General features: G+C 42.7%; 2 protein-coding genes and 1 pseudogene across 2 annotated transcripts; all 3 read left to right on the forward strand.

Moving 5' to 3' along the window:
• Window positions 1-988: 988 nt before the first annotated feature.
• Window positions 989-2,225, forward strand: LOC126982044 (glutamate receptor ionotropic, delta-1-like). The gene is made up of 3 exons (XM_050833762.1): window positions 989-1,113; window positions 1,415-1,571; window positions 1,961-2,225. The coding sequence occupies exons 1-3, from the start codon at window positions 1,005-1,007 to the stop codon at window positions 2,223-2,225; spliced, it is 531 nt and encodes a 176-aa protein (XP_050689719.1). The 5' UTR covers window positions 989-1,004.
• A 184-nt stretch (window positions 2,226-2,409) lies between these two features.
• On the forward strand, window positions 2,410-5,397 carry LOC126982046 (uncharacterized). Its single transcript, XM_050833763.1, has 6 exons — window positions 2,410-2,429; window positions 2,552-2,609; window positions 3,024-3,263; window positions 3,425-3,600; window positions 4,633-4,801; window positions 5,211-5,397. Exons 1-6 carry the CDS (start codon window positions 2,410-2,412, stop codon window positions 5,325-5,327), a joined length of 780 nt encoding a protein of 259 aa, XP_050689720.1. The 3' UTR covers window positions 5,328-5,397.
• Window positions 5,398-11,020: 5,623 nt separating this feature from the next.
• Window positions 11,021-23,310, forward strand: part of LOC126982047 (splicing factor 3A subunit 3-like) — a 30,928-nt pseudogene continuing 18,638 nt past the window's right edge.

Raw genomic sequence — 23,310 nt, forward strand, 5'->3', positions numbered from 1 at the left:
ATAATTTACAAAATGTTTACTACTCAAAATAGGAATCAAAATATCAACCATCCTCAAAGCTAAGACAATATAAATAAACATAAAATCTAGGTCTTCAGTACAGTGCTATTTAGTTACTAAGATAATATTTCACAGGTTTTAAGAACATCATAACTTGCAGTATCTACCACCCGAAATATGAATTAGAATATCAAATTTCTTCGGAGTTAAGACATACAAATATAAAACTTGCGTGTTCGATATACTGTATAGTTACTAAGATAATGTATGAACGTGTGGGGGGAAGGGTATTTGACAGCCATTCATCAGAAACAAATATAAAGAGTATGATGAGTTTGAGCATCCTCGCCCCGCCAGTCAGCCTCCCGTCCCGACCCCGCGTATCGCCGCAGGTTTCTGTCGTCGTCAGTGTTGTGGCTGCGGCCTGAGATGCGTTTGGTGGTCGTGGGTCACCTGGACGCCTTGCACAGTGTTATCAGCCACCGCGCTCTCCGCAACACTGATCACGTGTTATTGATAGCCCCGCGTGACAGGAATCACGGGGTCTTCAAAGAAGGTGATGTTAACTTTGCTTTGAAAGGACAGACTATGGAAGACATGTTACTTAACGCAGACAGTATTAAATATAACGGTCAGGATTTCTAAATAAAGGATTTGTCATACGCTTGGGAGTATCTTGTTGCAGTCTCAAAATCAGTTTACTACAGCACTTTATATTACGCAAACTGCACATAATGTATAACGTGTTGGATTACCAAGTGAATGATTTGTCGTGTATGCACAGGGATATTATGTTACAGTCTTAAGTCAATTTAGAGAAACACTTTATATTACGCCACTCACTAGAGACTTTTGATTGTGATAATACGTGTTAACGAAGGCATTGCTTTGGCCTCAACGCAGCGTGATCTCGTTGCAAAAATGTTTCGATGCAACTTTTTCATAATTTTAACTGATATAACAATTTGCGCGTTTAACCGGCAGGACGTGGGGACGGAGTGGCGATGTACCGACGCTGTCTGTTCTGCAACGAGGGCGACGTGGGCATAGTGGAGCTGTACCCCAAGAGCCTGCGGCCTGGTGCGGCGGCAAGGGACCAGTTGCTGTTTCCCGGTGCGGTTGTCAAACATTCAAGCTACAGCAAGCATCCAGTGAAGAGTTTGATATATGAGTCGGGGGAGGGAGGGCTTATGTGTGTGCCTCCTAAAATTGTTGTTCAGGATATTCACTCTAATATATTTCATGAATAAACCCTAGAACCCCTTACTTATATCACTAATCTTCCTCCCTCCTAAGAAAAACTCATTCACGGCGAGAGATTAAAGATATTTCTTAATCTGCATCTGATATACTCTTTTTGCACCAGTATTCTAAAACAAAGTCTCCTCCAAAACAACAACTTCTTTCCCCGCAGACGACGCTGAGGGCTTCCACGGCCACAGGTTCCGGGTGGTGGCCATGGAGTACTTCCCGTACATCAGTTACACGCGGCAGGAGAGCGGTGCCCTGCGCCTCACCGACTCCCTCAACACGCGCATGATCACCCACCTGGCGGAGTTCCTAAACTTCACGTAGGCATTTCTCCTGCACATTTTCTATTATTTCCTCGGTGTAGGTTTCCGGAAAAAGACAAAACAATGACGAAAGTGACCGCAACACACTGGTCCCATATATGGTATTCAGAAGATGTCAAAATTCATCGTTTTTTGTTCAAATGATGTCTTGACTCTCTCCTCCTGTAAGAGTTTAAGTCAGTGGCTACTTGACTTTAGCCAACACATCTTCAGCCGATTGATTTCGTTGACTCATTCTTGACCAACAGTCTTGATTTCTGCCCACAAAGGCACAAGGGTATGCTTGTTCGAGATGGTTCTTCGAGATTAGTCATGAAATTCCGTGAAATTATAGAAAAAGGTTTACCGCTTATCTATATGACCACCTTCATTGCTGCTGTCGACAGGTACGAGGTGAAGGAGCCAGACGACAGCCAGTGGGGGCTGGAGGCTGATGGGGGCAACTGGACCGGTATAGTAGGCACCCTCCAGCACGAGAAAGCGGACTTTTCAATGGACCTCACTCTGACGCCCCAAAGAGCGGCTGTGGTGGACTTCTGTAGGGTTTACATCGACGAGAACATGGTCATTTTGTCCTTGAAGCCTCGGCCTCCACCTGAGTATTTATCGCTCATCAGGCCTTTTGAAAGTAAGTGGTGCAGCTGTACATGACATCTTTCGTATTAACATGAAACGTGACCGGCCCTAATAATGAAGTTTGGGGCACTAGATGACATTGTTAACCTTAAGATGGTAGCCTTGCAAACATCTGTATGATCGATCGAGTCGTATGTTCGACCACTTTGCCGTGGAAATTTTGTGAAGACTCCTGCTGTACACTCTACACTCAAGGACAATGCGTTGTTCCCAGCCAGGGTGTGGGTCGCGACCATGGTAAGCGTGATGGTGTGGGGTGTGACGCTGTGGCTGCTGCTCAGAATAAGACATCGAACAACCAAAGGGCGTCGTTTTGATCTTAAATCGGCACTTTTCTACAGCTGGGGGCTCCTTCTGGAGGACAAACCCAACGAGCCTCCGGACAACCCCACGGGCCAGGCAAGTCTGTTTAATCCAATGTCCTTCAACCTTTCTCTAAGACATCCGCAACTCCTCCTTCTACTACTACCGTAATGGATTGAGATGCGGACGATGGCTCCAAAAGACCCATAGTCACGTGGTGCCCTTTGGCCAAAACTGTTAATACGCGGTACCCGTTGGATCGATGATTGTGTCCGTCTTCCGTCTCGGAGGCCCGGGTTCGAATCCCGGGCGGAAGGTTGGGAAAAGGATTTATTCTCCCGACTAGATGAATATCACATGTGCTTCGATAAATGGAAATATTCCCACTACACTGGTGGCAGCGGTGGGATACTATTACTACAACTATTGCTACTACTATCTACTTCACAACCAGGGCTGTAAGGTTTTCAGCGAAGGAGAAAATGTCCAATATTGTTTAATCTGTCACAGGTTCTGGTAGGACTCTGGCTCCTCGCTTGCTTGATTCTGAGAGCCACCTACGTGTCCTCCCTCATCTCGCACCTGGTCAAGGGCGGCGAGTCCCCCGTCATCAACACGATCGAGGAAATGGTGAGGAGCGGAGAGCATGAAGGCTGGCAGTGGGGAACGGTCACCATGAGCGGGGTGTTTAATTCCTTCTTCAGCACCAGCACCAACCCGGACTTCCATGTTGCTAAAAAGTTCATGCAGGTGTGGGACAGGTCTGCTTTGGGAAACTATGAATCCCTATAACTATATTACATAACGACTCTCAGGCCGTAGATTTGTGCCAAACTATATTTATAGTTTTCTCGTTTTCAATAATTGGCACTTGCAACCTCGTGACTCTAAAGGGCGCGTTCTCCTTTCAGACCATGGGGCCGGAGGAGGGCACGTCCAGAGTGTTGGCGGGAGGGTTTTCGTACATCCACAACTACTACGCCATCCGGGTCCAGCTGGCCACGCACCGCGAAGCATCGGCCGACATCCCTGTCCATATCAGCACCAGAAAGTACCCGCTCTTCCCCGGCAACACTTGGGCATTTAGGTGCATTTTTTTTTACGTGTCAGCCTATAGGGCCGTTAGACTTTCTTGAGGGGCCTGCGTGGTAGTCGGACCGCCGCCCGTCATGGCGCAGGCAAGTGTTTTATAGAGGCGCCATTTTTTCTTGGCTCATGCTGCCCCCCAGAGCTCGTTCTTGATCACTTGGTCGGTTTCCTCTAGAGTCCGGGTTGATGGGTGGTCTTCAGGACAGCATGTGGGTAGTCTTAAGCCACTCGGCGGTGACTGAAAAATCCCAGGTGGTAGCAACGGATTCGAACCTACGTCGTCCGCCACGCGGTGAATGCGGGGCCCGCACGCTAACCACTCAGCCACCGCCTACCTTACTTATATATTTATTTGCATATTTATCGATATAAGTCTGCTGCCATTGCTTTTAGTATGTTGTAACTTGCGGTGGCAGGGGCAGGAGCGGGTGAGTCAACAAAAGGGGCCGGTATGATCTCGTCCAGAGGCTCGTAAACGTTCCCTGTTCGACAAGCAGGGTTCGGGGAAGGAGGCGTAAGCATGCGGGCATCAGGTGTATCATGGCCAGCTACGTTGCATGTCCAGGAGCCGCTAGACGTGTCAGAGCGGTGCGGAAGCGTTAGGTTGTCGCCACGTCCATGCATGAATCGCCTCTGACTGGGCGCGGAGCTGACTTGAGGAACCTTGATTTTTTCACGCCGGAGTGCAATAAGAAGCAACAAGTCTAAAGCAAGATTACCTCGAAGGGTAGAACCACAGCTACCTATGTCCTATAAACAATATTATTACCTCGGAGGGTAGAACTAGATGTCGCAACAGTGAGCATAGCACAGTAGTTTTATAACCGCTCTAGTAACTAGAATCCCAGTGCGCATTTAGATGTAAGGGAAAGTCACCGAAAGTGTTATTGGTATTATAACCTTATGTTTATGTTGCCTTATGTTTATGTTGCCATTCCTAATATTTACATCTCTTAGTATTTGTGTGGAAGGCTGTCACTGGGTCATCACAAAGTACTCATCTCTTAGACTACTCGATCGTCACACACAGGCGCGGCACACCCTTCATAACACGCTTCAACCTGGCCATACAGCGGTTACTGGACGCAGGCCTCATCGATTACTGGGTGGACGACGTCATCAACACCTACGTCACCAACAAGCGGCTGCAGGACAGTGGCTCTAAGCGTGACGGGAGCCTTCAGGCGCCCACTACGGAGGTATGTGTAGGGGGAAGGGAGGGTTTTTTCTTTATTAATATTTTTCTTTATTTCGCCTTTCCATCCTGCGTTTTTCTCTTAATTTTCTTTCTTCGTTTTTCCATACACTCTCGGTCACCTTCTTTCTTCCGTTCTTTCTTTACTCCTTCTCATTTCTTTCTTACTGTCTTCCTTGTTTGCTCTCTTCATCTTGCTTTCTTTTTCCGTTTCAATCTCTTCTTCCCTCCATCTTTCTGTCGTTCTTTTCAATTTTCCTTCGCTCTGTCTTTTTTTATGACGCCAGAAAACAAACTATAAAGAAAGAACGACCCCAACATATCCTCCACCAAAGCGAACAGTGACTCAGGCAACATCTCACGACACTTCTCCCTGCAGACCATCACCCTCTCGTCTTGCCTCGCCCCTGCAGGATGCACGCGGCCAGGTGGTGCTGGGGCTGCGTCACCTGCAAGTCACCTTCTACATCCTGTTCGTGGGCCACGCTGCCGGGACACTTTCCTTCCTCGCTGAGAGCTCCCTGACCTGATCTCCCTCACCACTGACCGACCCATGTGGTGTTATCGTTCTTTTACATTGAATTACATATGAAGTCCTTGTGATGTTTTTTTTTTCCTTTTAACTCCATTTTTGTATTCAAGACAGAAGGCATGGAGGTTTTGCGCGCACAAGGGTCCGGTCTCGATACATTAATTAATGGACACCTTACTTGCAGTCTTCATTTCCTTTATTCTCTCTCTTCCTCTCTCTCTCTCTCTCTCTCTCTCTCTCTCTCTCTCTCTCTCTCTCTCTCTCTCTCTACCTCTCAGGAGATCAAATTTGACACAAGTACGTAGGCTATGTGCGGTACATGTGTATTTTACATGATCAAGCTCACTTACCTGCTGGCGAGAGGATAGACAAAGTTAAGTCTTCACAAAAAGGTGACGAGGAACAGTAAATCTACAGGAGGCCACGAGTTCCACGAGGAAGAAGACGAGCGCCGCAGCGTGCCCCAGGGAGAGCATGTAGAAGATGGCCTGCACGTGGAGCACTCCCAAGGCGCCGCTTCCTTGGGCAGCCTGAGGAAGGGAAATAAGGAAAACAGTAAATACCGGGCGTCACCAAGCCTAGGAATACATTTAGGAAAACTCGCAGCCACTATGATGAACATCGGCCTTAGTTATGAGGCTCTAGCGGATGTAAGTCGGATTTATCAGTATGTTGCAACGCTTATGAACGGTTCGTAATTAAGGCCAGATTCACGCTCAGGACTCATGATAGGAAAACTCGCAGCCACTATGATGAACATCGGCCTTAGATATGAGGCACGAGCGGATCGAAGTCGGATTTATCAGTATGTTTGAACGCTTATGAACGGTTCGTAATTAGGGTCAGATTCACGCTTAGGACTCATGATCAAGGCTTGTACACACAAAAAAATAAAATCCTAAGTCGGCACGAAAGAATTTTCACGCTCACAAGACTCATAATCGAGCTAGTAATCTGAATCCCAGTTCGCATTTAGATATAAGGGAAAGTGTTACGGGTATTATAATCTTATGTTTGTGTTGCTTTTTCCTAATATTTACAACTCTTTGACTGAGCTGGTAGTGTCGCCCCGTTGTACTCACTCACAAAGCTGCACACTTATTCGGTGCTCAAACCTTTGTCTCGAACTCATTATCAGACACCTGAAGACTTTACGGCATTCTTTTCTTACGTATATGGAAGAACGTGAGTCAGGATGTTCTTCACCAGGGGAGCTCCTAAGCATGCAAGAAGGCCGTGCTTGAAGTTGCTGTTTAATGTTGAAGACACTGTTTCTCACCACAGCCACTCTGCTCGTCCTCCTCCTCTCCTTCCGCCGCCCCGTCGAGTACAAGCTGATGACGTTGTCCATTCAGTACGTGATGAGGCCGCTCTCGAGGAACTTTTGGAGGGAGCGATCGAACCCAGGCTTGAACGATGTGCCGCGCTTGTAGGAGAAGCAAAAATGACATGAGTGTCTGCGAGAGGCTGATTGGCCAAGACAATGAAAGGTCTCCATGTTATCATTTTAAAATCAGTTCTTCGCCAAAAATTTTATAACCAGTGCATAGTATTTTGTTTACATCAACTCATATCCTCTAATTTACATTTTTATCCTTATTTATTTAGTTAGTTGTTTATGTTAATCCATTCTTTTTTATTGTACTATACTCTAATGTTCTTTATACTGTTTAACATTCATTCTGTGCTTCTTTATCACTTGAAGAAAATATTTTATCTCATGCGACTGAAGTCAGATAATATGTAACATCTTAACTTTTTCATTTATTTATTTACTTATTTATCTATTTACCATTTACTTTTTCTATTGTGTATACGGACTTTATTGTATCCCATCATCATATTCCTTTACCCATGCACCTGAAACTTGAGTCCGCGCGCTACCCACCTGAAGGCAAAGGTGTTCCCGGCAAACAAGGGGTACCGCGAAGTGCCGATGTGTAGCGGGTTCTCTCCTGCGGCGGTGTAGCTCTCCGTGATGATCCTGATGCCGTAGTAGTTGCGGATGTGCGAAAACCTTCCAGCAAGGATCCTCTGCACCGCTTGGTCGTTGTTTATGCGGCCCTTAACCCCTTAAACCTGATATCCTTGTTAGTTTATATTAAAAGAGGTAGCTCCAGACAGTACACACTACACGCTATACTTGGGATGAAACTACACACCTACGTTCATATATTTAAACACTTCGGCCCTCAAGCACACAAAGTTGACAAGGTTTTCGTGGGGGTTGTGGGCGCTCCATGGGTAGTTTTATGTCCCTGGTGGTAGTTCGACCATCCTTCAGTACTACGAGCCTAAATAAAACACTCCCTAAAACCCGACAGATCTCTTTTTTGTCCTTTGGAAGTAGTTGACATGAATGGCGGAAGCGTCTGAGAATGCCGACCTATAAGAGGGGAATGAGAGAGCTTATAAGGAAAGGAATAAAGGAATAAAAGTTATAATGGAGGTAAGGGTGAGGGAGAAAAGGTATTGACCATAGAGGTTTGTGCTAAATGGTGAGGGAGTGTGAGGAGAATACCCGACCTAAAACTCCTCACCACATCACCATACTCCCTAATCTGCATGTGGTCCTTGATGAAGTGTTAATAAGGGTTTTGACTGCTGCTCGGGAGAAGGTTGAAGGCGCCGCTGAAGGTGTGCGTCCCCCACTCCCATCCCCCGAGCTTCTACAATGCCACCAGGTCCTCGAAGCTGTTGATGGTCGCGGACTTCCTCTGCACGACGAGGTGGGAGACGAGGGAGCTGGTGTAGAAGGTCCTCAATATCAGGCAGCCGACCAGCCACACGGCCACCATGATCTGGGAATGAAAGAAGATAGTATTGATGTAAAAATAGAAAAGCTAGATAAGTAAACGTTTTTGTCTGTACTATAAATGAAATAATAAAAAAAATGCTAGCAAGGTATACGGGTTTTCTAGACAATGCAACAATATAACAAGCCAGCGAGGTATATGCATCAAATAAAATAACTATATCATTAATATAACTATAAAAAGCTAGCGAAGAACAAGTATTTATTTGCTGTGAAACAATATCATAATTGAAATCAGTTTTTTTTTTATTGTTTTTTTTTATGTGTGTGTGTGTTTGTGTGTGTGTGGGGAGGGGGGGGGGTTAAGCACTCGCTCGTAGGGTTGGTCCTCCAGCAGCAGTCCCCAGCCGTAGAAGAGGGACGAGTAGAGGGACATTGAGAGCATCTTGGACAGGCTCTCCCCCGCCCTGAGCAGGAGCCAGAGGGTGACTCTTCACACCATGACGGCGCTCACGACCCCGGCCCAGACCGTGGCTGAGGAAGAGTCGGGGTCAGGAACTCCTTTCTTCATCATTTTAACAGCTTACCATTTTTTTTTATATACAGTCATAGGTGGCAATCCAAATAAATTATAAATAAATAAATAGGTACTACATAGAAGAAAGAAGCTCAGAAAACGCTGCCTTTATAAAAAAAAACAAGACAGGAAAATTGCCACAAAATCGGTTAATTTTTATAATTGAAATGTGCATGTAGATAAATAGATAGAGAGGGAGAGAGAGATTAATTGATTGATTGATTGATTGATTGAGACATAGACAAATAGAGATATAGATACATAGAAAAATACATACCTAGAGTGTAATTTGCTAAACATACAACAATAACATCACAACAACCACCACAACCTCACCATCATACGGCCTCACCAACGCCATGTACTCCGGCAGAGACTTGGGATTCAGCGACAGGAAGGCCATCTCCTTGCCTATGTACGGCCGGCAGAACTCCACCACGGCGGCTCTCTGCGGCGTCAGCGTGAGGTCCATGGAGAAGTCGGCCTCCTCGTGCTGCAGCGTGCCCACCGTGCCCGTTCGCGTATTTTTTTCTCCTGACCACTTCCGTCCTTCTTGTGATGAGGCAGGGCTGCACTGCTGGACGTTTGGCAACGTCGCCAAAAGGCGTCGGGTGAGCCCGGCTTTTCAATGAAAGTTCTCTGAAATTCGCACAAATTAATATGCAGGCGTTTTTTTTAATACTGAAAGCTGTTTATATTTAGCACAATTTATCTAGGGCGAAAAATATACCATGTGCCAATTAAAGGGACCTCGTATCCCTACCTTGTAATGTTTACAACGCCTACCGTCATGACAGCTTGTTTCCGGGGCTTTACTGTAAAGGCCGTGGTCCCATGGCCTAACCAGCCCCCTAAAACACTGAAGAAGACAGCTTGTAAGGGCTAGGTGCATAAAAGTGGGGAAATAGGTGTGAATTGTTTGTAAACAGGTTGTGAATAATTTTGTGAGAGGCAGCGGCTGCTGATGACTATCATTCGTGGATGTTATTGTATGTAATATTCAACCTACTCAGACATTACGAAGGAAAGGGACATTACATGGCAGACCTTCCCTCCCCTTCCTACATTCTCTTCGCTTTATCCTTCCTCCTCTCACAGTCTTATCATCATCCTCACCTCCAAAGTCTTCTTTCCCTTCTCCCTCCTCTCATCCAGTCTTTTCTCCCCTTCTTCCCCTTCCAGTCTCTTCTAGCCTTCTCTCTTTAAATTGAGCAGGCTGCATGAAAAATGTACTCAATAAATAACTAATGAAGAGTTCAATTTATTAAGGAATTCTATACATGCCCTTCATAGACTGAGCAGGATTCAAGAAAAAGTTGAACCATATACATATACACAGGGTATAAATCATCAGTAACTATAAAAAAATCATATCTTGCATGACTGGAGGAAATACATTTCATATACAATGCTTAAAGAAAAATTATCACAAGAAGTAAATGACTATCATAATAAAGGTTGGGACGACAAGGTGCAATGGTGGAAGGTAGATGTCTGTGTCTAGGGAAAGGAAGGAGAGTGGGAGATAAGAGGGAAAGAGTGGGTGTGATAGTATGGGGCAGGACAGAGGCATGTTAGAAGAGGTATATAATAGGTGAGGAGGCGATGAATATACCATAGATACAAAGAATTACAAGGTAGGAAAATATAAGACTTAAAAGCCGGTGGGATGAACAGGTAGAGCTAGCAAATTGAGCTAGAAAAAGAGGAAACAGAAGACAAAGAAAATTACAAAAAATGACAGAGGAAGAAGTTTAATTAGCATGCAGTTACATTGGTGTTCTCAACTTTCATATATTGATACTACAATTTTTTTATGATACATATTCATAATTTCTTAACTTTTAACTTTGTTTCATGCCGCAAGTAGTCAAATAAATGTTTTCCATGTTTTACATAAGGCAGTATTAAAGGGGAAAGAAATCAAGGTGGAACATGACTTGAAGAATCTGCAGTGGAGGAGTACACCGATACAGGCTATAGGAGGAGACATAGGATGGAGTGCCTTCAGGGAAGGAATAGTAAATTGAGTTTCACTAGTTATGGTGGGTAGGCAAATAAAATACTTGAAGGGAGATGTTGGTCCACCTTGATGTAGGAGAAAGAAAGAGGAAAGAGAAGACAAAACTTGACAGGAGTGTGATGAGATAGAGATCAGAAGTATTAAATACAAAATAAAGGCAATGGATATGCTGCACATCAGGTCCAAAAAATTATCAAAGATGCAACCTGATGGGGTTTCATCTTGAGAAACTGAGGGGTTAGGTGTGTGTTCAGGAGTATGCATTGGCATTCTCAAATTAATTTTAAGAGCTTGGTACTTTGGAGGACCCTGGATAGTTATGGGATACTTTGAAACATGAAACTCAACACTGCCAAGGAGAGCATCGAAGAGCGGCCAAAGTCTAGGAGTGGTATTGCCAAAAGGGAGACACTGGAGAATATATAAGTCGTGTTGCCAGGCTGGCTGGAGACTGAGCAATACAGGACTATGTCACGAAAGACTAGTAGAACCCTTCTGAAGAGGAATAAGGAGAGGTACGTCGAGAGATCTCGATGGGGATGTTAAGGGGTGTCTAAATACAAACGACTTTAAACCTGCCTTTCGAGCCCTGAAGAGACTCCACTTCAAATCCACGTCTCAGATGAGTACTATCTGAACGGATGATGGGAAAATAGTCCAGTCCAGTCCAGTAGTAGGAGTGGGATTGCCTTGGTAATGGCCCCCACTTATAGCCCTTATTCTTGATTCTTGATTGTTGATTGTTGATTGGCGTTGTTGAGTTTTGAATTTTGGTGAATTTTCTTTTCTGCTCCAGATTTTTGTGATGTAATTTTTTCTATCTTTAATTTCCTCCAGTGTTAATGGCTGAAACACTAGTATATTGGATACAAAGTAGTTTCTGCCTTGGTTTTCTGTGTTCTGTATAAGATTTTGGTTTTGTCTTATTTTTTCATAGTCTTCACAGTCCAGCAGAAAATGTTCTAAAGTTCTATTTCTGCACCACAGCACGGACACTCCTCACTTTTCTTCTGAAACCTGTTCCTCCAGTTTAAAGTTAGGGTGTTAGCTCTTCCTCTTAATATTAACTTTGTTCCCAGTGTGTTGTCTGCCCAAGTTTCTTCTTTTAAGTCCTTTTTTTTATAATTCATATATCCTTAATGTTGAATGTCTGTATTTCGTTTTTTTTTTTCCATTTTGTTGAGTCCCATTTCCTTACTTTTTCTGTTATATTATTCTTTTCAGACTATAAAGTTGTGTCATATTTATATTTAGTTCATTCATATATTTCTCTAAGGTTTTAGTCCACTTTGTGTTAGTGTTTTCTGTTTCTCTAAGGAACATATTTATGGCCAAGTTGTTTATGTCTTCTTTCAGCAAGTGCTTAGCAAATAGTAATTTAATTTTCATGTATCTGGCATAGCAAGATGAGGCACCAATATCCCCTCTTAGGACACTGTTGGCGGCATAGGTTGGGACTTGTAATATTGCCCTGTAGACGGAGTTTTCTATTCTTTGTACTTTGGAAATCTGTTCTTCAGTGAATTCCATAATTTCAGCTGAAAAGAGTACTGGTGACAGTGTCATTCCCTTCCAGTAAGTTTTACCAATTAGTAATCTATTACAGCATCTTGCTATTACACTGAATGTAATATTAGCTAACTCACTAGCTTTGGTTAGTCTTTGTTTTTGAAGTCATTGAAACCATTTTTGTTGTTGGTTATTTTGACTTCAAGGTATGTTATACTTTGTTACTAGAATAGTTTCAATACTAATTCCTTGTTCTTTTTTTGTTATATATAAGTATATTGCTTTTTCTTTATTTATTATTAATCCATATCTTTCTGCTATTTGCTGTATACTTTCCATGGGTATTTTGAAGTGTTCATTTTTAAAGCCTATGTCCATCATTTCTAATTCTGTAATTATTTCGTAGGTTAAAATTGTCAACAGGAACGTCGATGCATTGCATCCTTGCCTTATACCATTTGTTTATGTTTATTGTTGTCTGTTTAGTTCCATTTATAAATATATTAGTGAGGTCATCTGTATACATATGTTTGCTACAAGATTAATAATTTTGGGGTGGACTTTGTAATTCATCAGCGCTGTGATGAGTGTTTTTCTGTCTATTGAATCAAAGGCTTTTCTAAAATCAAGTCAGGTAACAATCAGCTCTTTTTTTTATTTTGTAACTTTAATTAATGCAGCATTTTAATATGTATAAATTGTATGTAATTCTTCTGTCTTCTGTGAAGCCTGATTGCAGGTCACTAATGTTGTCTGTGTCTTTCATGTTTTTTCCAACTTTTGTCTGAGGATTCCCATAAAAATTTTGTATGAAGTGTTTGTCAAGGCTATGGGCCTTAGATCAACAGTATCAGATGCGAATGATTACCGAGCTCTTTAGGCTGAGTTGTACATGGCAGAGCCCCCAAGCAGACAGCTCCCTCTGGATGGGTTGCAGATGGCAGCTGCTGATTCACCAAAAGAACGAAACTCCTCCTTCTCTTGTAGAAGTGAAAGAGACTGTGAGGAAGCTGAAGGGTGGAAAGGCAGCTGGGATTGGTAATATCAGCGCAAAGATGTTGAAAGCTATGGGTGAAGCCATGATGCAGGGTTGCATGCAGTGCTGTCTGCCGAGTGGAAAAAGGACTTGATTGTCAATATCTGACAAGGGAAAGCTGACCAACCGGACTGCAACAATTACTGTGGTATTTCACTGCTCAGAGTGCTGGGTAAAGTGCTCACTCATCTCACGCTGATGCAAATTCGATCTCATCCACTAAACCTTCAGAGACCTGAGCAATTTGGGTTCACACCCAGCAAGTCAACAATTTACTGGATCCTAGTACTTCATGTTCCCTTGGAATGCAGATATGAGCTTCGAGAGGAGCTGCTAGCAGCTTATGTCAATCACAAGAAGACTTTTGATTCAGTGGATGGTGAGACACTCTGGGATATTCTGCGGATCCAAGGAATTCCTGCAAGGATCATCGACCTGGTGACTGGCCTTTACTTTGAGCCCGAGAGTGCAGTGAAGTGTCGTGGTGACATTTCCGGCTTCTTCCCTGTTACTTCAGGAGTGAGACGGGTTCATCCTTGCTCCATCACTTTCTTGTCAACACTTGCATGGACTGGGCATTAGGCAAAATGTCAGTTTTGGAAAGAAGTAAAAAATGATTAAATTTGCAGGAAATCTTGGGTAAAATATATGGATTTAGGATAAACTGGAGGCTTCTTTCTCTTCTTTTCTTGTTGTTGCTTGTTGGGCTAACTATATCTAAGCTGCACCATATTGAAATTTCATATCAGTTTTTAAGGGTTTTAGAGCCAAAGTACTAAACTGAAGCTAAATTCATATATAAAAAGTTAGCAGTTAGCGTTACCTTCTACTAATTTCTTTATTGTTTTAGCGGTTAAGCGTAAGCAAAGGTAACTTTTAATTAGTGGATTACCAGTTAAAGCGGTGCCCACCTCTGAATGTCAAGTACAGTGATATATATATATATATATATATATATATATATATATATATATATATATATATATATATATATATATAGATATATATATATATATATATATATATATATATATATATATATATATAAATATATATATAGATAGAGAGAGAGAGAGAGAGAGAGAGAGAGAGAGAGAGAGAGAGAGAGAGAGAGAGAGAGAGAGAGAGAGAGATTTACAAAGATTTACAAAGAAAATCAGACCACACAGACCCCATGGTCCAGACTAGGTGGTCTGTCCTTAAACCTAAGTGATCCTACATTAATCAGATAGCTCCAAAACGTTGCATTTCTACTCTACTTTATATTAAGTTCAATGAAGTGTCGGTCGAGCTTGTTTTTAAAGGAGTCAATCGTGTTACACTGGACCACTGAAGGTGGGAGCTTATTCCATTCTCGCACTACAACGTTGGTGAAGAAAAATGTGGTGCAGTCTGAATTTACTTGTCCACATTTGAGTTTTATGCCATTGTTTCTCGTTCGGAAAGTGTCATCGATCATAAACAACGTTCTTCTGTCTACATTCGTGAAACCATGAAGTATTTTAAAACATTCGATCAGTTTTCCTCGGAGGCGGCGTTTCTCAAGAGAGAACATGTTAAGGGTGGAAAGCCTTTCTTCGTAAGATTTGTTGCGCAAGGAAGTGATCATTTGTGTTGCCCGACGCTGAATACCTTCTAATTTAGCAATGTCCTTTGCATGGTGGGGAGACCAAAACTGTACCGCATATTCCAAGTGGGGTCTGACTAAACTATTGTAGAGCGGAAGTATTACATGTTTATTCTTGAATAAAAGTTTCTTTTTAATGAAGCCCAACATTCTGTTCGCTTTATTTGCTGCATCGATACATTGATGTGAGAATTTGAGGTTTGACGCGATTTTGACCCCCAGGTCCTTAACGCATTGAACGCTTGTGAGTTTAACGCTGCCCATTTCGTAATCGAACTTCTTATTTCTTGTTCCAACTTGAAGGGCCTGGCACTTGTCTACGTTAAAGGGCATCTCCCATCTATCCGACCAAGCTGAAATTTTGTGTAAATCCTCTTGGAGGCTTTGCCTGTCTTCGTCAGTGAGAACCGAGTTACCAATCTTTGTGTCGTCTGCAAATTTACTAATGCGATTATTGAGTCCAACATCCACATTGTTGATGTAAATAAAGAAGAGCACTGGGCCAAGAACCGAGCCCTGAGGGACGCCACTAGTGACCGGCGCCCACTCTGAGTTAAATCCGTCAATCACCACTCTGTTGTATGTAATGCAAGATGGCGCCACTATAAACACTCGCCTGCGCCAGAACGTGCTGGGCCGACAATCAGGCCCCTCCTGGAAGAAGCCTTGGGCCAACCATCAGGCCCCACTGGGAAGATGCCTACCGGCGCAATAGGCAACAACGTAAAAAAAAAAAAAAAAAAAAAATGTTGCTCAACCAATTCGCGATCCATTGGTTTACTTGAGCGTCAATACCTATTTGCTTTAATTTATAAAGTAATTTATGATGTGGGACTTTATCAAACGCTTTTTGGAAATCAAGATAGACTACGTCCAATGATTTGGTTACGTCATAAACTGAAAAGAGGTCGTTATAAAAGGTCAATAGGTTTGATAGGCAGGATCTTTTGTTAAGGAAGCCATGTTGTGAATCCCCAATTAATGAGTGGCTTTCAAGGTAACTCATAATTTTGTATCTAATTATGCTCTCAAGTAGCTTACCTACAACTGAAGTTAGACTAATGAGTCTGTAATTACCTGGTATTTTTTTGGTCTCCTTTCTTAAAAATCGGTGTCACGTTAGCCTTTTTCCAATCCGAAGGGACGATGCCTTGTCGCAAGGACATATTGAATACGGTTGTGAGGGAGGAGAGTATTTCGCTCTTTGTTTCTGTAAGCAGTATAGGATATACTTTATCGGGTTCGGGACTTTTATTTGTTTTAAGCGATTGGAGAGCTTTAAGGATTTCATCGGTTGTTATTTCAAAATTAGGCAATGCATGCTCGAGATTTACATTAGTACTGGTGCGGTGGAAGTGGGAGGAAGATTGTTTGTCTTAAACACCGCGGAAAAGTAACTGTTTAAGAGGTTCGCAATGAGTTGGCTGTCAGTCATTAGTGCACCGTCGCTGTTTGTTAAAGGTCTAATTCCATTTCTGATCGCCTTTCTGTTGTTTATGTAACTGAAGAAGGATTTCAGATTATTTTTACAGTTGGCTGCAATATTTTCTTCATATCTACGCTTTGCCTGACATACTAATATTTTTACTCGTCGCCTGGCATCATGATAAAGTCTAATGTTTTCGGGCGTGCTTTGCTCTTTCTTTAACCTGTAAAACAATTTTCTCTCCTTGACTGAGTGTTTAATTTCGCTATTAAACCAAGCTGGGCTTTTGATAGTGTTATTTCGCCTCTCGCACAAGGGGACAAATGTGTTCTGCTGAGTGAGTAAATTATTTTTAAAGCTTAGCCAGGCTTCCTCTACATTGCCGTCATCTGATAATTGTATTTATGTTAGTTTTTGTCGGATTTTTACGAAGTTAGCTCTTTTGAAATTGGGCACCTTTACTTTATTTTCAGTCACTGATGTTTGAGCTCTAATGTCGACGCGCACTAATTTATGCTGGCAAGAACCGAGGTTTTCTCCTACCGTGACATAACTGACTAGGTTATCTTGGGTAGTTATAACAAGGTCGAGTATGTTATTTTGTCGAGTTGGTACAGAAACCATTTGGCTTAGATAATTTTCTTCTAAAAATTCGATAATTCTATGTGACTCGCCTTCTGTACCTGACAGTGTCTCCCAGTCGATATGGGGGAGGTTAGAGTGTCCTAATATCAGTGAGTCGTTGTTATTAAGTGACTTCCTTAAAACGCTGTACATTTCAAGATCGTCATCGAGTGATTGCCCGGGAGGCCTGTAGGTGACAGATATATTTAAATTGACTTTTGCAATGTTTACTCGCACGCACAAATGTTCAACGTTACTGTCTCTTGGTGTTTTGTCAGTGGGTTGCAAATAACTTTTGACAAAAAGGGCGACGCCACCGCCACTACAGTTTACACGATCTTTGTTGAAGAGTCTGTAGCCATCTATGTTGTATTCGGAACTTAAATCAATATTTGTGGTGTCGATAAATGTTTCGGTTATAGCAATTATGTCAATATTTATTGTTAGAGCAAGACACCTCAGCTCATCAGACTTATTTCTTAGGCTATGCGCATTGAAACTAAGGATTTTTTTTGTTATCTATAGGCTTGGTAATAGAGATGGTGGTACTTGCGGGATCACGGTTACGAGTTTGTTGCGATGTATGGCGTCTATTTACACGGGCGGGGTGGAGGGGCGTGGCTGAGCGTCGTTTTTTGATCGGGTGTCACGTACTGCGTCATTTAGGAACCTTCCGAATCTGGCTGCCCCGATTGGGGACAGGTGTATTCCGTCCCTGTGGAAGAGTTCACTTTGTCCGTAGAAATTGTCCCAGGCGTTGAAGAACTCAACGTCAAGCTCTCTGCAATGAGTCTGTAAGTGGTTGTTGAGGCTGTAGGCTTTGCTGAAGAAGTCGCTCTCCGCCCACGTCCGTGATAGAACTCCTGAAATCAAAATATTAGGGGATTTAGACTTATACTGCTGGATGAGCCTACGGTACTTGTCCAGCAGTTCCTCAGACCGGGTCGTGGTGACGTCGTTCGTACCTGTGTGAATAACAAACAGTGAATCATTAGTAGCCTGGGAGGAAATCTCTTCAAGAGCAGCTGTTACATCGTCGATCCCAGCACCAGGATAGCAATAGTTCCGTCTTCGACGAGGAACTCTGCCGCAGAATTCAACGACCTGCTGGCGAATCATGGAGTCACTCACCAGGAAGGTGCTCTCCTGCTCGTCATCCTCCTCCAGAATGGCAAACCTGTTGAAGCAATGAACAGGATAAATTGCCTGTCTGGCTGGTTTGGCTCCTCCATTAACGACGGTGAAGCCATCATGGGCAGTGCCACTAGCACCTTCCCGCTGCGTGGTGTTGTCCGCTAGTGTCGACGGTACCGCTGAAGGCAAGGGGGCGGTTGGAGAAGGGTTTGGCATCACAGCAACGTTAGCCTGGATGAATGTGCGAGAAAGCTCTATTATTTTATTCTAACCTGCTTCCATCTTCTCTTCTTGCTCCTGCAGTCTTGTCTCGAGATACTGCCTGGTGAGACATAGTCGACAGACAACAGAACGCCCTGTAAAAAAATGAGCTGGGAAGCTACCGTTACAAGTACTACACTTCTTAGGCGCCATCTTAGCTGAAAGTGATTAATGATTGCCTGAAATAAGATAAAAACACAGAGTGAAGGGGATTAGGAAAGGAGGTGAGGTGAGTGAGAGGGGGGTTAGGAAAGGAGGTAATGTGAGTGAGAGGAGGAGTAGGAAGGGAGGTGAGGTGAGTGAAGAGGGGGATTAAGAAAGGAGGTGAGGTGAGGTTAGTGAAGAGGGGGATTACGAAAGCAGGTGAGGTGATTGAGAGGAGGGTTAGGTAAGAGGTGAGGTGAGGTGGGTGAAGGGGTAGGTAAAAAGGATGTGAGGTGAGGTGAGCGAGGGGGTGGTCAGGTCAATATGTGAGGTGTGGTGAGGGAAAGGGGGGAGGGGGTAGGAAGGGTTAATCCTCTAGGGGATTTAAAGAGAGTTTAGTGAGAAGGGAGCAGATTGAATCCTCAGGGGAATTCGAAGGGTGAGGTGTCGGCATGCACAACGCAAGATGCTCGTAAACACCACACGAGAAACACACGAGAAACTCACGTACAAAGAAATACCCAAATCACACGCGAAAACACTCGGGAACACAACAACACACTCGAAACACACGAGAAACACTCAGTAACTCACGCATAAGCACAAGGTTCAGCACCCCCAAATCACTCGCAAAAATACCGGAAACACAACAACACACTCGAAACACTCTGAAACCCACGCAGAAACACTCGGGAACACAACACACTCGAAACATACGAGAAACACTCAGTAACTCACGCATAAGCACAAGGTTCAACACCCCCAAATCACTCGCAGAAACACCGAAAACACAACAATACACTCGAAACACTCTGAAACCCACGCAGAAACACTCGGGAACACAGCCAAATCACACGCGAAATCACGCGGGAACACAACAACACACGAGAAACACACGAGAAGCACTCAGAAACCCACGCAGAAACACAGCCAAATCACACGCAAAAACACACAACAACACACTCGAAACACACGTCGGGAAATCACAGGCAGCACGCAAGCAAGGCTGTGCACGATCGCAGCGTGGATCTCACGTCCGCTTCTCAGGAGAGGTCACGTGAGAGAGAGAGAGAGAGAGAGAGAGAGAGAGAGAGAGAGAGAGAGAGAGAGAGAGAAGCTATATCCAAAAGCTCTATTTATAATGTTAGCCAGGTATTTCTTGTGATAGCAAAATTTATGGTAATGAGTGATGTGATAGCAAAAGACCACTTTATAATGTTATATCCAGTTATTTCTTGTGATAGCTAAATTTATGGTGTATGAGTGACGTGATAACAAAAGCCCTCTCAATGATGTTATAGTCAGTAATTTATTGTGATAGCAAAATTTATGGTAACTGTAGTGATGTGATAATGAAAGACCTATGATAACAAAATAACTCTTTATAATGTTATAGTCAAGTATTTCTTGTGATAACTTTTTTTATGATTTTTTTTTATTATTCACTGATAAAAACTAGCCTGAGTCATAATTTTTTGGTAAGTTACCTTGACATAACACTACTAGAGTTACTGTAGTAGTGGTCTATCGAGTCCTCTTTATTATGATAGTCATTTACTTCTTGTGATAATTTTTCTTTAAGCATTGTATATGAAATGTATTTCCTCCAGTCATGCAAAATATGATTTTTATATTTACTGATGATTTATACCCTGTGTATATGTACATGGTTCAACTTTTTTCTTGAATCCTACTCAATCTATGAAGGGCATATATTATTCCTTTAATAAATTGAACTCTTTATTAGTTATTTATTGAGTACATTTTCCATGCAGTCTGCTCAATTTAAAGAGAGAAGGCTAGAGGAGACTGGAGGGGGAAGAAGAAGGGGAGAACAGACTGGATGTGAGGAGGGAGAAGGGAAAGAAGACTTTGGAGGTGAGGAGGATGATAAGACTGTGAGAGGATGAGGGAGAAACCGAAGAGAATGCAGGAAGGGGAGGGAAGGTCTGCCATGTAATGTCCCTTTCCTTCGTAAGGTCTGAGTAGGTTGAGTACTACATGCAATAACTCCCACGAATGATAGCCACCAGCAGCCGCTGCCTCTGATACAATTATTCACCAGTTTACAAACAATTCACACCTACTTCCCCACTTTTATGCATCTAGCCCTTACAAACTGTCTTCTCCAGTGTTTTAGGGGGATGATAAGGCCATGGGACCACTGCCTTTACAGTAAAAGCCCCGGAAACAAGCTGTCATGACGGTAAGCGTTGTAAAAATTACAAGGTAGGGATACGAGGTCCCTTTACTTTCCCCATGGTATATTTTTTGCCCCAGATGAATTGTGCTAAATAAAAACAGCTTTCAGTATTTAAAAACAACGCCTGCATATTAATTCGTGCGTATTTCAGAGAACTTTCATTGAAAAGGCGGGCTCACCCGGCGCCTCTTGGCGACGTTGCCAAACGTCCAGCAGTGCAGCCCTGCCTCATCACGAGAAGGACGGAAGTGGTCAGGAAAAAAAAAATACGCTGCCCAATATGAATATGAATAATGTGTTGTATTTGGAGATACTAAAGCTTGGTGGTTGTGTTGCTCATACAAAACATAAACAAATAGCTTAAACACCTTCTTGTTGTTAAACTTTTCTTATTGAATATGCCATAAATAATCAATTCACAATTAATATGCAACAATAGAAGATACTGTATGGTTATATTTATTCTAGTTCTCTCCGTTTCACTTTTCTGTCCCAAAGCGGCGAAGGTTCAGGCAATGCGAAGATCAGGCGGGAGAAGTTTTATAACGCACACACTGATTTTGAATAATGTTTTAATTCATGTTTACTAATGAGTTGCATGCTGAATTTTGACGATACATTATATACAAAATATAACAGAAGTAATATTTTAGTCACTTTAAACTCTGGTGGACATTACTAAAATGTACATTACGATGTGTGTGTGGCATTGGGAATCGAACTGTTAAAGGTTCACTTGTTACTCTACACGTCAACCAGTGGTCCCTTGCTGCAACGGACACCAAAAGCGGCTACAGAATTCTAAGAAAAAGGCAAAAGTGTCACTGGAAAGGAGGGCAGTTCATCAGATTCAAGTAAGCAAGATGACACTTGGCGAACCAACAGATAAGAGGTGAGTGGCAGGTTACGTGAGATGGATTGCCAAACACAGCGATGATAATAACTTACTTACAGTGAACCAGACAGCTCAAAAGAAATTAAATAATTAAATAATAAAATAAAGCCTCGGAACACAATGCACAAATAAAATAATACAGAAGACTATGCCGAAAAGATCATTCATTTGGTTCGGGAGGTGTCTTGATTACTTCCTTCTTGAAAGAGATGAAGTCGCAGAAAGATGGAATCGCAGATGAAGGAAGGCTTTCCCAAAGTTCACCAGCGACAGGGTGAAAGAGTGAGTATATTGTCGACTCGAGCATTAGGAAATTGAACAACATTGAGATGAGTCCCATCCCCGTTGAATGCCAAGGATGAGCTATAGTCTGTTAAAACGAAATGTTCCTCTGGTGCCTAGGTAGCGTTTGACAGGCCTTTCCTGATTGGATGGACTCCTCTTTGGCTCTCTGGGAGGTTGTCTGTCAGTCACACGTGCCCGCGTGCTACATTTTTTTTTCTTTATTATTTGCCTTCTGTCACCTCTTTTACAAGCAGGACATTTTGATTGACATTATTAACCTCAGCATGGATTGCATGAATCACATATGTTTGTATAAAATCAGTAAAATAATAACTAAATAAATCACATATGTTTGTATAAAATCAGTAAAATAATAACTAAATAAATGATGACGAGTATAAACTGAAAAGCAAGTCTTAAGGGTTATACCACTTTTTTTCATATCATTTCCGTTTGCAAGAACTATTAACTCTGTAGTGAAATAAACAATTTCCCCCTGATATAGATAAGTTGAGGGAACGCCTTCAAAGCGAAACTCAGTGTATGAGCTTAGAGAATGTCATTTAGAAACAGTCGAGTAATGTAATCGTGACTGGCCGTGTTCGTAGAGTTTACCGCGTCACTACCCAGGTAACGCTGTGACCGTTATTAGACACAATACGTCTTGTAGGAATTGAAAAATTGGTGAAAGTCTTTCGGAAATCTTGCCGATAATTTTTTTGCTGATCAGTCTGTTGGGGTTAAATAAGGCAAGAGATTTACAGAGATTTTGTGTTGGAGAAAATTTTACATTTCGTGTATAACACCATCCATAACTGTCTATCTTGAGTAGGAGGTGAGCTGAGGCAAATAAAGTCAACATGTAGCACGGGAGCATGTGTGATTGACAGACAGCCTCCTTGATAGCCAGAGAGGAATCCAGCCAATCAGGAGAGGCCTGAAAAACACTGCCAAGGAGCCCGATGAACAGTTTGGATAGGTTGCAGTCCACCTGGGCAGTCTCGGTCTTGGATGTCGTTGTGAGAGGCACTCTCACCAAAGGAGCGTCTCGCTCACTGAGGGGAACTGCAACTCGCCCCGCGACGGACTCATTTCCTAGACGAAAAGAACTCGGAGTACGTTCAATCTAGACAAATAGTACAAGATTGGCGGAGGCACTGTCTGAATGACTTAGGAGCCATCAATACATGCTATGTATCGCATATTGTGGAGAGTTCATCTCATCTCAAGCATACAATGTCTCAACAAAGTAGATAAGTAGAGTCGCCAAATGTGAGATGCAGACTGCAGTGTTCGAGCGCGAGCTAAAACTGCTTTATTTCGTATGCTTGAGGATTATTTACATACAAACTATTAAATTAATATTTAGCATGACAAAAAATGGAACACCAGCAGGTTTGTGCATAGTTGCAACTTTTCTCCACACAGTAGCACCCTGTGATTGTACATTAAGTCTACCTCTTCAAAACTATGACTATAAGA

The sequence above is a fragment of the Eriocheir sinensis genome, chromosome 50, assembly GCF_024679095.1.
Source record: "Eriocheir sinensis breed Jianghai 21 chromosome 50, ASM2467909v1, whole genome shotgun sequence".
NCBI classification, from domain to species: domain Eukaryota; kingdom Metazoa; phylum Arthropoda; class Malacostraca; order Decapoda; family Varunidae; genus Eriocheir; species Eriocheir sinensis.

Excerpts from the sequence above, each read along its gene's own strand:
- LOC126982044 (XM_050833762.1), top strand. The coding sequence starts at position 1,005 with ATGTACCGACGCTGTCTGTTCTGCAACGAGGGCGACGTGGGCATAGTG. Across the intron at positions 1,114-1,414 it reads GGACCAGTTGCTGTTTCCCG|ACGACGCTGAGGGCTTCCAC; the intron begins GTGCGGTTGTCA and ends CTTTCCCCGCAG. Across the intron at positions 1,572-1,960 it reads GCGGAGTTCCTAAACTTCAC|GTACGAGGTGAAGGAGCCAG; the intron begins GTAGGCATTTCT and ends TGCTGTCGACAG.
- LOC126982046 (XM_050833763.1), top strand. The coding sequence starts at position 2,410 with ATGCGTTGTTCCCAGCCAGG. Across the intron at positions 2,610-3,023 it reads CGGACAACCCCACGGGCCAG|GTTCTGGTAGGACTCTGGCT; the intron begins GCAAGTCTGTTT and ends AATCTGTCACAG. Across the intron at positions 3,601-4,632 it reads GGCAACACTTGGGCATTTAG|GCGCGGCACACCCTTCATAA; the intron begins GTGCATTTTTTT and ends CGTCACACACAG.